The following is a 16732-nucleotide window of genomic DNA, read 5'->3' on the forward strand; positions in this document are numbered from 1 at the left end:
GGTATACACAAAAAGTAGCACATATGAGTTTATCTTGTTGGGCAGACTGGATGGACCATGCAGGTCTTTCTCTGCCGTCATCTACTATGTTACTATTAGGGGCATAATCGAATGGGGGTAGCCATCTCTAATGACGGCCCTGTAAAGCAGTGTACCCGATTGTATTATCGAAACAAGATGGCCGGCCATCTTTCGTTTCGATAATACGATTGGGGCTGGCCAAATTTCAATATTTGGGCTGCCCTTAGAGATCGCCGGCGTTAGAGATGGCCGCCAAACCCGGCCAAATCCAAGCCATTTGGTCGTGGGAGGAGCCAGCATTTCTAGTGCACTGGTACCCCTCACATGCTAGGACACCCTAGGGGGCACTACAGTGGACTTCACAAATTGATCCCAGGTGCATAGCTCCCTTACCTTGGGTGCTGAGCCCCAACACCCCCCCCCCCCAAACCCAATACCCACAACTGTACAACACTACCATAGCCCTTAAAGGGTAACGGGGGGCACCTGGATGTGGGTGCAGTGGGTTTTGGAGGGCTCCCATTTACCACCACAAGTGTAACAGGTAGGGGAGGGATGGGCCTGAGTCCGCCTGCCTGAAGTGCACTGCATCCACTAAAAACTGCTCCAGGGACCTGTATACTGCTGCGATGGACCTGAGTATGACATTTGAGGCTGGCATAGAGGCTGGCAAAAAAAGTTTTTAAAGTTGTTTTTTTGAGGGTGGGAGGGGGTTAGTGACCCCTGGGGGAGGGGGTTAGTGACTACTGGGGGAGTCAGGGGAGGTGATCCCCGATTCCCTCCGGTGGTCATCTGGTCAGTTCGGGCACTTTTTTGGGACCTGGACCTGGGAAAAAAGGGACCAAATAAAATTGGCCAAATGCTCGTCAAGACCGACTTTCTTTTTTCCATTATCGGGCGAAACCGGACATCTCAGTGCACGCCCCCATGCCGCCTTCGCTACCCTACCGAAATGCCCCCTTGAAGTTTGGCTGGCTCCGCGACGGAAAGAAGTTGGCGCCGGCCAAAATCGGGTTTCGATTATACCGATTTGGCCGGCTTTAGGAGATCGCCGACCATCTCCCGATTTGTGTCATTCCTTCGAAAATGAACTGGATAGTTTTGTATATCCTTAACTTATACTTGACACTTTATTTTTGTGTTTTGGTGTACTTGAATTTCGGAAATTTATTGTTGTGCAATTTCATTCCCTTTTGTTTTTAGTCCTTTTGTTTTTGTTGTGTATTATTGTTTAATTATATACCAGTCAACTATACCCTTTTATCATAAATTGCCTTGATATTCATTTAGAAGGCAGTATAACAAATGTACAAATAAATAAAGACTCAGATATATGCTGTACATACAGTGAACATCTGAGGCCATGGTCTTTATGGGGGCTTGTTTTCCGAATCCAACTCAGCCAAAAAGTTGTTAGCAGCCTGTACAGTATTGAAGAACTTTGTATGCCCATGATGTATAATCTGCAATTTCACTAGGTATAACAAGGCTAGTTTTATCTTGCGTTCAAACAATTGAGTACACACTGGTGCAAATTTGTGTTGCTGTACAGATGCTTTGGTGGAGTAATCCAGGATACATAGCACACATTTCCCTTCGTATTCCAGGCATTTCCCCACTTAGAGGGCTTTTAGAATTGCTGTCTTTTGTTTAAATTTGAGTAGCTTTAGGATTTCTAGTCTATTAGCCTCAGATTCCCATCTCTTTTAGGGCCTAGCCTATGAGCATGTTCTATGTGAAGAGGCCCCACGTGGGAAGGTAGACTGAGACTCTGAACCAACCAGGCCTCCAAGAAGCCATGCAACTCCTGCTCTGTCACAGTCTTTGTATGTCGACTAGCCATAAGTTATTTCTATGTGCACAATTCTCGATGTCATCCCATTGCTCCTCAGCTGCTTTAATCGGTTGAATAACTCTGCTTGCTTCTGCTCTGCCTTATGCGCTGTGTCTTCCAAATTGGCCCGCAATACCTGGAACATGCTGACATCTGTATGCAAACCCGCCATATGCGTCTCTAGTGATTCCAGATTATTGAATGTCTACTGGAATTTCTTATCCCATGTTTTTCAATTAAAGCTGTTACCTCCTTAGAGACCTGTGCTACCCCGATGAATCCCACTGATGATCCAGGTGGGATTACTCAACGTGTAATTAAACTCTGGAATTCGTTGCCAGAGAATGTGGTAAAGGCGGTTAACTTAGCGGAGTTTAAAAAAGGTTTGGATGGCTTCCTAAAGGAAAAGTCCATAGACTGTTATTAAATGGACTTGGGGAAAATCCACTATTTCTGGGATAAGCAGTATAAAATGTTTTGTACATTTTTGGGATCTTGCCGGGGTATTTGTGACCTGGATTGGCCACTGTTGGAAACAGGATGCTGGGAAAGACCTTTGGTCTTTCCCAGTATGGCAATACTTATGTACTTATGTAAGCATGCAGCATCCACCATTTTAGGATCTGCTGGGCAGTCTCTCCTGATCGCGTTTCAGAAGTTTAGTAGTCTTGGAATCCTTAGAAAGTGCTAGTGCGGCTCTATGTAATCTCCCGCTACCTTCCTAAATATGGTGTTATTGTTATCAGGATTTTTTGCTGTCGTAAGGTAGTAAATCAGGAGGTTGGGCCCGGAAGCTCTAAAGATCACCTCCCACTCTCCAGTGCAATGTCACTGGAACTCCTGGGTACCTATTTTATAAAGGGACATAGGTACTTTTGTTGCCTTGGAATAAAATGGGTGCCATAAAAACACTGTTTTTAATTGTTTATTTGATTTGTGACCAGTTTCCAGGGGGATGAGCGTGAACGTTGGCTACAGAAATGCAATCTAGTTATTTAATGTTCATTATACTAAGCCTCTTTTAATTTTTAATTGTTAATAGTAATTGTCTGTAACTTTTTCTTCTCTATTTTTGAGATTATAATGCAATTAGCCATATCTTTTTCTCCTTTTCTAGGCTGGAGTGTCTAAATTGAATGAAGCCAAGGACCTAGTTGATAAATTGAAGAGAAAGGCAAGGGAGCAAAGTGTATTACTAAAAACAAAGCAAACTGAGGCTGATGCAGCCCTTCAAGAGATTACTGTCTCAATGCAGGTAATGTTTTTATACATTGGAAAAGTAGAACTGAAATTGGCACTTTCATCATACTTTTATCAAAAGCATTCTGATTGAAGGTGAAGTATAATAGATACAGAAACAAAAAAAAAATCAAAGTACAGACACACATTATTGGATCAAGTCTTTTCTTCTAAATGCCAAGGCTGACGGAGGAAGTTATCAAGGAACAATAAAAGGCAAGCTTTTACCACACCTTGATTTACCTCTGTAACTAGCAACCTGCAGTATAACGGTCCCACAGGTTGCTGACCACAATGGTGTATGAATAAAACTACTTGTGAGCGATCCCCAGTTGATTAACTAAGGGGGAAGTTACTTTTTCACGTGGGTGATATAGGTGTTGGATAACATTGTTTCTTAAAGAAATCACATAATAATTTTAAAACTGCATTATGTGTTTACTCAGATTCTCTTTATCCGATAATTCATTTTGTTTTAAGATTAGAAACCATTCAGTAGTGAATATGTATGCAATAGTATGAGAAATCAGGATTGTGGAAAAATATTTTCACATCACTGTATTCTTATACTAGGTCTCTGAGATTTCCACTCTGTCTACGTCTTCATCTAGTGCCATACACTCTCACTCTTCAGTCTTATTTTTTAAGCTTCAAAGTGTGTTTTTTTTTTTTTTTGGTATCCACAAGCTGCTTTGCAGTTGATAGGAATAATGTACACTATTCACTCTGTTCTTACCTGACTTACCTTTGTCTTTATTGCTGTCTCTCTGTCAGGATTCCCTAAGTTCTCAGTTTTGATAGTATCCTTCTAAGATACCTCGCTTCAATCCATTTGCTCCTGAATGACTATTGACTTTCATCCAGATTCCAGTTTTAAAGGTGCTTTATCTCCTTTTTAAATGTAAGCATCAGCAACCTGATTTCATCTTGGTTAAGGTGGAGCTCCTTTTTTCAGAATAGGCTTTCCTTGCCCCAAATGATAACCAGTCACTATCAAATCTAAATCCTTGTTCCCTGCACCATCATCTTATCGACGCAATGACACCCTGAAGCTCTGCCTGGCTCTTTGGTCCTGTATCTATACTCCTCCTTTTTCCTCCCACTCCCTCACCTATTCTCCTGGCCTTCCCACTCATTCACCCTTTCCCGCCTCTCCATAATTCTCTCATTGTTCACCTCTTTCTTGATTCTGCTCCTCCACCCCTCCTTTCTTGCTTGTTTTCTACACACTTCTCCTTCCTCCTCTCTCCACTTCTGACTCTTTCCATTCATCATTTTCTCCTCCTTCTATCAGGTCTTCTTCCTCTCAGCTTTCTCATTTTCCTTGTTCTCATTCTCCCTCTCTTATCTTTACACAGCTCTCTGCCTTCCACATTCTTACCCTCCTTTATCTCCCTTCCAGACCCTCACCTTTTATCTTTCTTCTTTCTCTCATACTTCCTTCTCTTTCCTCCCATTCTCTCTCTTACTCCTTCCTGGCACATTTCCTACTCCTTCCCTCTCACCTTTCCTACTCCTTCCCTCTCACCTTTCCTAGCACACTCGCTTGCTCCTCCCTGCCTCTCCCCCAAGTCTCATTCTCTTCCCTAAAAGCAAAAGTTCTCTCTCTCTCTCTCCTTTGCCCCCCCCCCCCCCATGTCTACTCCCTCCTTTTCCCTCCTAACCAGGCCCAGCATCTTTCCCTTCTCTACAACATGTATAGAATCTCTTCCTCCCCCTAGCAGGTCCAGCATCTTTTCTATACTTTCTTCTTTCCCCCACCATCATCTTTCCCTCTCCCTCCCCAATCCAGTACCTCTCTCTCATCTTTGCCCCCCCCAAACCAGGTCCAGCATCTTTCCCTCTTCCTCTCCCTCCCTTTAGCAGGTCCAGCATCTCTCCCACTCCCTTCCTTCACCCCACCTCATCCATCATCTTCCTTCCCCCTTTCCTTTTCCTTCCCTCATCCAGATCTAGCATCTCTCTCTCTCTCTCTCTCTCTCTCTCTCTCTCACCCTCCCATCCACTTCGTTCCTTACTTCCTTGCTCACCCCCACAGCCCAGCATTTTCCATTTTCAAATGTCTCTTTGAACTGTGGCTCCTTACAGCAACACAGCAGCAGCAATAAAACACAGAAACCAACCCTGTAGAGCCTTCACGTCACTGTGCTGTGAAAGACTGTGCTATGCCCCTCTCCCCGACATCACTTCCTGTTGCAGTAAGAGGCAAGATACAGCAGTCTTTTACAGCACAGGACTGCAGAAGCTCTTCAGAATTATTTTATCTGTTTTATTTTGCTTTCACTGCATTGCTATAAAGGAGTCCCAGCTCAAAGAGACATGGTAGAGACATTTGAATGAAATGTGTTGAGCCATGGGGGGGGGGGGGGTGAGTGAGGTAGAGAACAAAGCTGTGGCAGACGAGGTGAAGTCTGTATTTTCCCACCAGCTGGTAACTCTACCCCTGACACAGGTGAAATGTAGCCATGTTGGGCACAGATATTTGAATCTCTGTGAGCTTTTTGGATTTCAGCAAAGACTGTTTGCTTCTTACAAGATCTGCCTCTTCTTTTTATCCTCCAATGTTTGAGAAAACGGGCCTTTGCTTCTTCTTACCTCCTCCAAAGTATGCATATAATGAAAGATCCTTGAACAGTGGAAGAAATAAGTATAGTTGAATGGTAAATAAGAGCTATTAAGTTCTACTTTGTTTTTACCACAATAGCTGAAGGATAGGTGAAAAAGTTTATTTATGCTCCTTTTTCTTACAGAATGCCAGTGATCAGAAAACAGAGATGGAAAAGATAAAACAAAAGATAGCAGAAGAAGCTGTAAAAATTGAAGAAAGGAAAAGAAAAATTGAAGATGAATTGAAGGAAGTTCAGGTAATAAAGAATTCACAATGATAAATTAAACTATATATTTTTTCAAGTTTAATAGTACTTGATATACCGCCCTTTGATTACTCTTCAGAGTGGTTTACAAGATATATATATATATATATATATATATATATATATATATATATATATATACACACACACACATACAGAGAAGGGGGGGCTCTTTGCGAGTAACAACATCACAGATGAAAGGGGAAGCGTTAAAAACCTCGCTCTGACTTTGGATCTGCTAAACGTCCGACTGTGATGCACAGCTCTCCTTCCCCAGGTTGCAGTTGGCAGATGTGTACATCCTGCTGCTTTCCTGTCACCGCTGTACGGGGCTGGCACTGGCAATTTTTTTTTCTCGGCTGCTTAGAGCGCATCACCTCCCCCTTCCCACCAGAGCTGAAGTTCTTCGCCTTTTTTTCATTCTCTTTCTCTTCCTCCCCCCCCCCCCCCTCACACACACACACACCTCAAAAATGAGCCCTGCTTTGCTGCCTCAAACAACTGGCTATAAGGAGCGACTGACCCTGCACTGTCACAGGGACTCCTACCATCTCTCTCTCTCTCTCTCACACACACACACTCTTAACAACTGGCTATAAGGAGCGACTGCCCCTCCACTTTCACAGGGAATCTTAGCAGCTCTCTCTCTAACACACACACTATCTCTCTCTCTCTCTTAACAACTGGCTATAAGGAGCGACTGACCCTCCATTTTCACAGGGACTCCTAGCAGCTCTCTCTCTCTCTCTCTCTCTCTCTCTCTCTCTCTCTCACACACTCTCTCTCTCTTTCAGACACACGCACACACACACTTTCTCTTTCTCTCATACTCACACATACACACACTGTAGTATATAAAACTGTACTGTACACATCCACTCTCATTTCTTGCTTTGGCTATTTCATTATATATTTCACATTTTAAACAGACTTTAGAACAAAGTAAATTAATTGAAGGATCTAATGCTGTTTACACAAAGAACATAGTATATAAAAGTGTACTATAGACATCAACTTTTAAATTACATTTCAGAAATAAAAAAATCTTGCCCGTTTTATGTAATGGAACACGATTGATTGTTGCAAAAAAGTTAACTACCAATGCACAATCAGAAACAGTATTCATTCCAAGAATTGCTCTTGTAACAGATTCAGGATTACCATTTCAACTTAGAAGACGTCAATTCCCACTAAATTTAGCATTTGTCATAACTATTAATAAATCACAAGGACAAACTGTGGACAAGGTTGGAATCTACTTACCAACCCTGTCTTTAGCCATGGACAGCTGTATGTCGCATTTTCAAGAGTTAGAAATGCTTCAGATGTAAAAGTTTTAGTTAAACACACATTAGAACAAGGTAAATTAATTGAAAGTTCTAATGCTGCTTACACAAAGAACCGACAAGAGAAGGTTCAGGAGCCGACAAGAGAAGGAAAAATACTAGACTTAATCATTAGTGGAGCTCATGATCTGGTGCAGGGGGTAACAGTGCGAGGGCCGCTTGATAACAGTGATCATAATATGATCGGTTTTGATATTGGCTGCGAAGTAAGTGAACTCAGGAAATCAAATACACTAGCGTTTAACTTTAGAAAAGGAGATTACGATAAAATGAGAAGAATGGTGAAAAAAAGACTGAAGGGAGCAGCTGAAAGGGTAAAAAACTTGAATCAGGCGTGGATGCTGTTCAAAAACACCATCCTAGAAATACAGGACAAATATATTCCGCGTATTAGAAAAAGAGGAAAAAAGACCAAACGTCAGCCAGCGTGACTAAACGGTAAGGTAAAGGAAGCTATTAGAGCCAAAAAATAATCCTTCAGAAAATGGAGAAGGGAACAGATTGAAGACAATAAGATAAAATGTAAGGAATGTCAAACCGAATGCAAAAAGGAGATAAGGAGGGCTAAGAAGGACTTTGAAAAAAAGTTAGCGTTAGAAGCAAAAACACATAGCAAAAATGTTTTTAGGTATATTAAAAGCAGGAAGCCGGCTAAAGAATCGGTAGGGCCGCTGGACGACTGTGGTGTTAAAGGGGCGATCAGGGAAGACAAAGTCGTAGCAGAGAAATTGAATGAATTCTTTGCTTTGGTCTTCACCGAGGAGGATTTGGGAGGGATACCGGTGCCGGAAAAGGTATTTGAAGCGGATGAGTCAGAAAGACTAAATGATTTCACTGTAAACTTGGAGGATGTAATGGGGAAGTTCTGCAAACTGAAAAGTAGTACATCACTGGGACCGGATGGTATTTATCCCAGAGTATTAATAGAGCTGAAAAATGAACTTGTGGAGCTACTGTTAGTAATATGCAATTTATCCCTAAAAACAGGTGTGGTACCAGAAGATTGGAGGGTGGCCAATGTAACGCCGATTTTTAAAAAGGGTTCCAGAGGGGATCCGGGAAATTATAGACCGGTGAGTCTGACGTCGGTGCCGGGAAAAATGGTGGAGGCTATTAAGAATAAAATTACAGAGCACATACAAAAGCATGGGCTACTGAGACAAAGTCAGCACGGTTTTAGTGAAGGGAAGTCTTGCCTCAAAAAGCTACTGCATTTTTTTGAGGGGGTGAACAAACATGTGGACAAAGGGGAGCTGGTGGATATTGTATATCTAGATTTTCAGAAGGCGTTTGACAAAGTGCCGCATGAAAGACTCCAAAGGAAACTGGAGAGTCATGGGATCGGAGGCAGTGTATTATTATGGATTAAGAGCTGGTTAAAGGATAGGAAGCAGAGAGTAGGGTTAAATGACCATTGTTCTCGATGGAGAAGGGTGGTTAGTGGGGTCGCTCAGGGGTCTGTGCTGGGACCGCTGCTTTTTAACATATTTATAAATGACCTCGAGATGGGAGTAACTAGTGAGGTAATTAAATTTGCAGATGACACAAAATTATCCAGGGTTGTCTCGTCGAAGGAGGAGTGTGAAAAATTACAAGAAGACCTCTTGAGACTGGGGGATTGGGCGTCCAAATGGCAGATGAAGTTCAACGTTGACAAGTGCAAAGTGATGCATGTGGGAAGGAGGAACCCGAATTCCAGCTATGTTATGCAAGGTTCCGCGTTAGGAGTTACAGACCCAAGAATGGGATCTGGGAGTCATTGTGGATAGGACGTTGAAATCTTCAGCTCAATGTGCTGCGGCGGCTAAGAAGGCGAACAGAATGTTGAGTATTATTAGAAAAGGGATGGAAACCAAGCATGAGGGTGTTATAATGCCGTTATATCGCTCCATGGTGCAACCGCACCTGGAGTATTGTGTTTAGTTCTGGTCGCCTCATCTCAAAAAAGATATAAAGGAATTGGAGAAGGTGCAGAGAAGGGCGACAAAAATGATAAAAGGGATGGGACGACTACCCTATGAGGAGAGGTTAAGATGGCTAGGACTCTTTAGCGTGGAGAGAAGGCGGCTGAAAGGTGATATGATAGAGGTTTACAAAATAATGAGTGGGATAGAGCAGACAGATGTGAAGCATTTGTTTACGCTTTCTAACAATAATAGAACCAGGGGACACAAGATGAAATTAGAATGTGGTAGGTTTAAAACAAATTGGAGAAAGTTTTTCTTTACTCAGCGCGTAGTTGGACTCTGGAACTCTTTGCCGGAGAAGGTAGTGACGGCAGCTGGCCTTGCTGAGTTTAAAGGGAGTCTGGACAGATTTCTGAAGGAAAAGTCCATTGATCGTTATTAAATTTTGGGTTTTTTGCCAGGTTCTTGGGGCCTGGATTGGCCGCTGTCGGAGATAGAGTGCTGGGCTTGATGGACCTTTGGTCTTTTCCCAGCGTGGCAGTGCTTATGTGCTTATGTACTATAGACATCAACTGACATTACGTTTATCAACTGTTAAATTACATTTCTGAAATGTTAGAAGATTGTTATTGGCCATGGCTAAATGTTGGGAGGATGGGGGGCCTGCCATGCTATTAAGCCTGGACGCAGAAAAGGCTTTCGACAAGGTCAACTGGAAATACTTATTTCAAACTTTAGAACATATGGGATTTCTGGGTTGGTACCGGAACGCAGTGCAGACACTATATAGTCATCCTAAAGTTGCAATTGTGGCCAATGGTGTAAAAGATAAAGAGTTTAACATCGAACGGGGAATGCGACAGGAATGTCCACTGTCCCGTATTCTATTTATACTCTCCCTGTAACCCCTGTTGCGACACCTATATCTGACAGAGGGGGTGAGGGGTGTGCAGGTAGGGCAACATAATAAAGTGTTGGCTTATGCAGATGATCTACTGGTAATAATGTCAGACCCCTACTACTCCCTAGAACCATTGTTAACGACCCTGTAAACCTGTAGACAATTTTCAGGCTTCACGTTTAATTTTGGAAAGTCCCAAGCACTGTCAGTTGTAACAGATGAGCGAATAGACGGGCAGGAAACCTTCCCCTTTAGATGGGCGATGGGTGTACTAAAATACCTGGGGTCCTGATACCCACAAACTTAACACAATTGTATACGCATAATAGTCAACATTTGTTAACTGAAACACAGCAGAGTTTGCTTGTATGGGAATCTTTGCCAGTAACTTTGCTGGGAAGAATAGCGCTGTATAATCTATATATATAAAAGGCACTTTGAAGCCTCAAGCCGGAAACTTGAGGCGCCCGAGATATCCGGTTTGGCCTGCAGGCTCCAGTCACTGTAGCTCCGCCCTCGCGTCAAAACGCGATGATGTTGAGGGCGGGGCAGCCCTCGCATCAAACGGGGCGGCCCTCGCAACCACGTCACTGAGGGACAAAGGGACGAAGAGGAGAGGTGTGCAACTCGGAACGGAGGCACGGAGGGGGTGTCTGCAACTCGGGAGGGAGGGAGGACGGGGGGGGGGGGGGATTACCCTGCTAGCGCCCGTTTCATTTTTGCCAGAAACGGGCATTTCTTACTAGTATGTTCATAATTCCTAGATGGTTATATGTATTCCAGTTATTACCTTTATTTTTCAAGAGAACGGATGAACAAAATGCTAAGGACCTTCCTTTGGAAAAAGAAAAGGGCACGTCTCCCCTTGCAGGTTTTGTACATTCCGGTGGAATATGGGGGATTAGGACTCATAAATATAAGAAACATAACTGTGGCCAGTGCTATGCGTCATATCAACGATTTGTTTTGCTCTAAATCAGACTATTCCAATACAGTATTAGAGTTGCAACTTTTGCCAAAGGTACATTTCAGTAATGGCCTGCACACTGCGGGAGGAGAGATACCAAACATACTAAGAACATCAGGCATTATGCCCGCTGCAAAAGTGACATGGAAATGGATATGCCGGCTGCATAAATTTTCCCCCAAGGTTACTCCATACCTGTCAATCAGCAATAACCCAAAATTTTGACCGGGCTGTATATACCCAGCTTTCCAAGGTTGGAAAAGAAAGGGGATAGTGTACCTATTACACATGTTGACAATAGAAGGTAAACTCAAATCCTTCCAGGAATTACAGGCTGAGTACTCAATGCCGCCCAAAGACATTTTCCATTACGCTCAGCTTCGACACTTTGTTAATACTCTGCCGTGGAATGACTTGACGAAAGATGTCCAGGTTGAGCTTGCAGAGGCTTTCTCATTGGAGGCACAGGAGAAAGTACCGCTCTTGTTCCATCACCGCCATATTAAAGACACGACCCCGGAGTTAGAATACTCACTGATAGCAAAGGCATGGAGGAACGACCTCCCTCTGAAGCTGACCTCAGACCAACTGAAAGAACATATACTGTCAATTCGTAAGCACTCTGTTTTTTCTATACACTGGGAAATACAATATAAATTTGCAATACGCACATACATTGCTCCCCGGAGGGCATTTCACATGGGAATATCCCCATGGGGTACGTGTCCAAAGTGCGGAGCGGATGGAGCCACTCTGGGACATATGTTTTGGACATGCGGGGGGATTGTGAAGTTCTGGAGGACCCTGATTTTACAGGTGTCCGGAATGTGGAGAGTGGGGTGGCGCTATGATGCATTACAGTTGTTTGAATTTCCCACTTTATCACCACATACCCCGAGAGGCATGAAAAACTTTATACGGAAAACTATTGTAATATCAAAACAAGTTATACTGGCAGAATGGATAACGAACAGATATCCCACAATACAGCAATGGAGAACGAGGATGCTCACTCTCTTAAGACTGGAACGAATGGACATAAAAAACCTTTCTTCAGGCAGAGGTGAACGGTGGCAACAATGTAGGAGCCCATTTTTGAATACCTTGACACCAGCAGCGCGGAGCCGTTTATTGAATAGATAATCCTCAACAGGCTGGAACAATTGAAAGTCAGACGGGATGGCGTGAATACAAGAATGGGGGAGGAGAAGGGGGATCAAGGAAGAGAGGGAGGAAAAGTTTGGGATGTCTATCATATGAACTGAATATGGTATTATGGAAGGACTAGTTATTGTGGAATTCATTTATAAAATGATGGATACATAAAAAGTTGAATCATAGAATAAGAATGGGTGGGGTTGGTGGGAGGGAAGGGGGAGGGGGGGAGGAAATGTAAATTTCATGATGATTTCAGCTTGATAGGATGACTTCTATAAATATATGTATCTTCCCTTGGAGAACTGTACCAGTTATCTTTTACTGCTGTCAATAAAAACAGATTTAAATATACATTACATTTCTGAAATAAATAATCTTGGCCGTTTGGCTATTTCATTATATTTTTCATAACAAAAATATATATATAATGGGAAAAGAAATACATCATATCACAGGGGAGAGAATAATAGAGACAGGCTAGAGCCACAGGAAGCCAGTGGAGTGTTTATGTGTGTGTGTGTGTGTATATATATATATATATATATATATATATATATATATATATATATATATATATATATATATATATATATGTATGTATGTATGTATAAGCATACATATATGCTTATATGCATGGTTTAAGACCGCTCCTCTGCAGGAAAGACTCCACTTAAGCGGATTGCACTATATATATATATATATATATATATATATATATATATATATATATATATATATAGTGCAATCCGCTTAAGTGGAGTCTTTCCTGCAGAGGAGCGGTCTTAAACCATGCATATAAGCGAATCTTGCACTTATCAGTCATGCGCTAAACCGAAGTTTGCCCCCATAGATATTGATGGTGCCAAAAACGGGACCAAAGTACGGCATGCAGTTAAACAGAGCATGTGCTTATCCGACGTGCACTTTAATGGAGTGCACTGTATATATATTTATAGTGGGAAAAGAAATACATTATATCACAGGAGAGAGGATAATAGAGACAATCTAGAGCCACAGGACCTCATACTGACCCACTGGTGGGCACAAAGACAGTAAGATTTGGGTTGTAGGCATCACACTCAGGAGTGACATAAGTCTGCATTTGGATGTTTATCTCATAAAAACGTCCAGAATCAGTATTTTCAAAACCTCTTTTTAGATGTCTTTCTCTGAAGTCTGTGAGAAGGACATCTAAATCTCAAGGGGGTGTGCCAGGGGCATGTTCAAGGCGGGACTTGGGCGTTCCTAAGACTTAGACGTCTTTCAGCCATAATGGAACAAAACAAAAACATTTAAGATTAAAACTTAGCCATTTTGAGCTAGACCTGTTTTTATAACGAAAAGCTGCAGTGAACCCACTTCCCCAGGATCAAAGTATGCACTAACCACTAGGGGATCACCTCCCCTTACTCCCCCAGTGGTCACTATCCCCCTCCCACCCCAAAACAATGTGATTAAAAATATTACTTGCCAGCCTCAGATGTTATACTCAGGTCCATTAGAATAGCATGCAGGTCCCTGGAGTAGTCTAGTAGTGGTACAGTGCACTACAGACAGGTGGACCCAGGCTTCTACCCCCCCCCCCCCCCCCTTCTTGTTACACTTGGAAACTGTGAGCCCTCCAAAACCCACTTTACCCACATATTGGTGCTCCCTTCACCTGTAAGGGCTATGGTAGTGGTGTACAGTTGTGGGTAGTGGGTTTTGGGTGGGTTTTGTGGGGGCTCAGCAGACATGATAAGAGAGCAATGGTGAGATGTGTACCTGGGAGCATTTTATAAAGTCCACTGCAGTGCCCCCAAGGATGCCCTATTGCTTTCCTGGGATGTCACTTTCCACTATTCTACCTGATGCCAAGCTTTCTATTTTTTTTTTTTATAACATCTGAGCTTTGTATCTATTGTCTATCATTAGATTTGGGCTTTGAATTCAGATCTAAGCCGCATTGAGCCTGCCATGAGTGGGAAAGCGCGGGGTACAAATGTAACAAAAATAAAAATAAAAAAAAAATCTATAGATGAAAAGGAGGTCTCATTACATATATCTAAATACCAGAGTGCTATTTTTCCATACCATAGCAAGAGTGTACATTCCCTAATTACTGCCGGGTTTGTGCACCGCACCCCGCGGATCCAACTTTTCAGAATATAGGACTGCTATTATCTCTATCTTGAAGGCCCAGTGTTGCCCTTTTCTTTTTTTTGGTCTGTGGCATAACAAACTGATAACAGGAGGGCACAAGGTGAAAACATATGTGAAAGCAAAAGCAGACAATTTGGTGTGCTGGTGTGTCAAATATTATTTCATATAATGTAGATGTTAGTGTGCTCACATTGAGAGATAGACTTCTACTTACCTAAGAAGGGTAAAAACACATATGTTTTCACCTTGTGCCCTCCTGAGAAAAGTTGGATCCGCAGGGTGCGGTGCACAAACCCGGCAGTCTTCAGTTAAGTGCGCCTTCTTCTATTATTTGGTTAAGCATCACAAAGTTAAATAATGCTTATTTAGAATTGCTCAAGCATCATAAAGTAAAGTGATACTTATTTAGAATTGTCAGCACATTCAGAATGCAAGTATCACTGAGTGGGAGTGTAGATTGAGAGACCATATTAGGAGACTATATCAGTGTATATGTATGAAAATTTTTTAGGATGGTTGCCTGAAAGGAGATATGTTGAAGATAAATGATAATATGTGACAAGTTATTCATATATGCTGTGTGTACATTAGATAATACCTTATAGTTAATGAGCTTTGGTATCTCTATAACAAGCATGTTTTTAAGATCATTTTCAGGCAGCTTTCTATCATTCACAGATCAATTGTGATTCTGGCTTAGCATATATATTCCTGGGCTGTTGATACATAAAAAAATGATGCGAATGGGAGTAAATAACAAAAATATATCCTGTGAGTAGAGAGAAGTGAGTAGTGTGTATGAGGTTGATTGAGGATGTGAGAGGACAGACTTTATAGTCTAATTATTTTCTTGAGGTTAAGGGTTACCACTATAAAATTTGATTAGCACTGGGTCGTGCTTGTTTATCGCATTAAAAATTGGAGAAGTCCAATGATCAAGAAACTTGGCCACCCTTAGAAGCAGAATTTACCTTTGAGTACTGCTTTTCTTGGACGAGTTAACACTCTGAGGACTTCTCCATCACAAAAATTTTCTTATAGGTTTTTGATATACTTTGAGGTCGGTCCTCCCATAATTTTCTATAAGATTGTACTCTGGTTTGTTCTGTGTATCACTTTAGAACGAATAAGGCACAAAAAGGTACCCTAAATGACCAGATGACCACTGGAGGGAATCAGGGATGACTTGCCAATACCCCCTCCCACACCCCAAGAATATGAATAAAAATATGACTTACCAGCCTCTATGACAGCCTCAGATGTTTTTTTTTTATTTTATTTTATTCATTTATAATATTACAACAACATAACAGATGATAAGTAATAAGCAAAAAAAAAAAAAAGAATACAATACAATATTGATCTTATATCAAATGTCCTAATTAGAACAATGACTGAAATAAATAATTATAACTTTTGTCCAATAATTTTTAGGTAATTCGGTCCAAGATTAAAGAAATTACTTATTATCAAACAAAAAATTTGAAGAAACTATATTTACTACTTCCCAGCATTTCTCCTCAAAACCTATCTTACAGTGTGCATCTGTTAATTAACTGTTACAACAACTTCCTCTTTATTTAACAAAAATTCCTCTAATTGTTTAGAATCAAAAAACTGAAATTGCTTAGATTGATACAGAATATGACAAATACAAGGAAATTTCAAAACAAAACTAGCTCCAAGAGCCAAGGTCCTAGCTCGCATGGCTAGGAAAACCCTACGTCTCTTCTGAGTTTCTCTAGAAAGATCAGGGTAAACTCTTATTTTAGAACCCAAAAACAATGAGTCCAAGTGTCTAAAGGAAAGTTTTAAAACAGCATCTCTGTCCATTTCAAGTACAAAAGATACCACCACTGTAGTTCTTTGGGTAATTATTTCCAGCGACGACTCCAAGAATACTGTCAAGTTCATACCTTCTCCTATTTGCGTTTGGAAAATCTCTCCATCCTTTTTTTTATTAATTTGTATATATTGTGCTCGCACAATATTGGAAAGTGATTCACTTGACATTCCTAATATTTCCATTAAGTATTTCTTTACCATATCAACTGAAGATATCAGAGGGGATCTTGGAAAATTTGTTAGTCTCAAATTTAACTTCCTAGATTGGTTTTCCAAATATTCTAAACGTCAGAAAGTAAAATTCCGATCCCTTATTGAGACTTGTCCCATTGTTTCTAATGTTTGTAGTTTTTCCCCCATCTGATTTAATTGAGAAGTTTGTTGGGTGGTAATCTGAGCCTGTGAAAGGGCAGCTTCTGACAATATTTTTATTTCAGCCGCATTTTTTTAGTCACTTTTAAAAGAGAGGAATGTAGTGTATAGGTTAGGTCTCAGAGTG

At 41.5% G+C, this 16732-nt stretch overlaps 1 protein-coding gene across 1 annotated transcript in view; it reads left to right on the forward strand.

Moving 5' to 3' along the window:
* DYNC2H1 (dynein cytoplasmic 2 heavy chain 1) overlaps nt 1–16732 on the forward strand; it is a 1078189-nt gene that overhangs the window by 632805 nt on the left and 428652 nt on the right. The window contains 2 exon segments of the mRNA XM_030202388.1: nt 2973–3110; nt 5845–5958. Coding sequence (XP_030058248.1) covers nt 2973–3110; nt 5845–5958 — 252 coding nt within the window.

Source organism: Microcaecilia unicolor, chromosome 4 (assembly GCF_901765095.1).
Source record: "Microcaecilia unicolor chromosome 4, aMicUni1.1, whole genome shotgun sequence".
Lineage (NCBI taxonomy): Eukaryota > Metazoa > Chordata > Amphibia > Gymnophiona > Siphonopidae > Microcaecilia > Microcaecilia unicolor.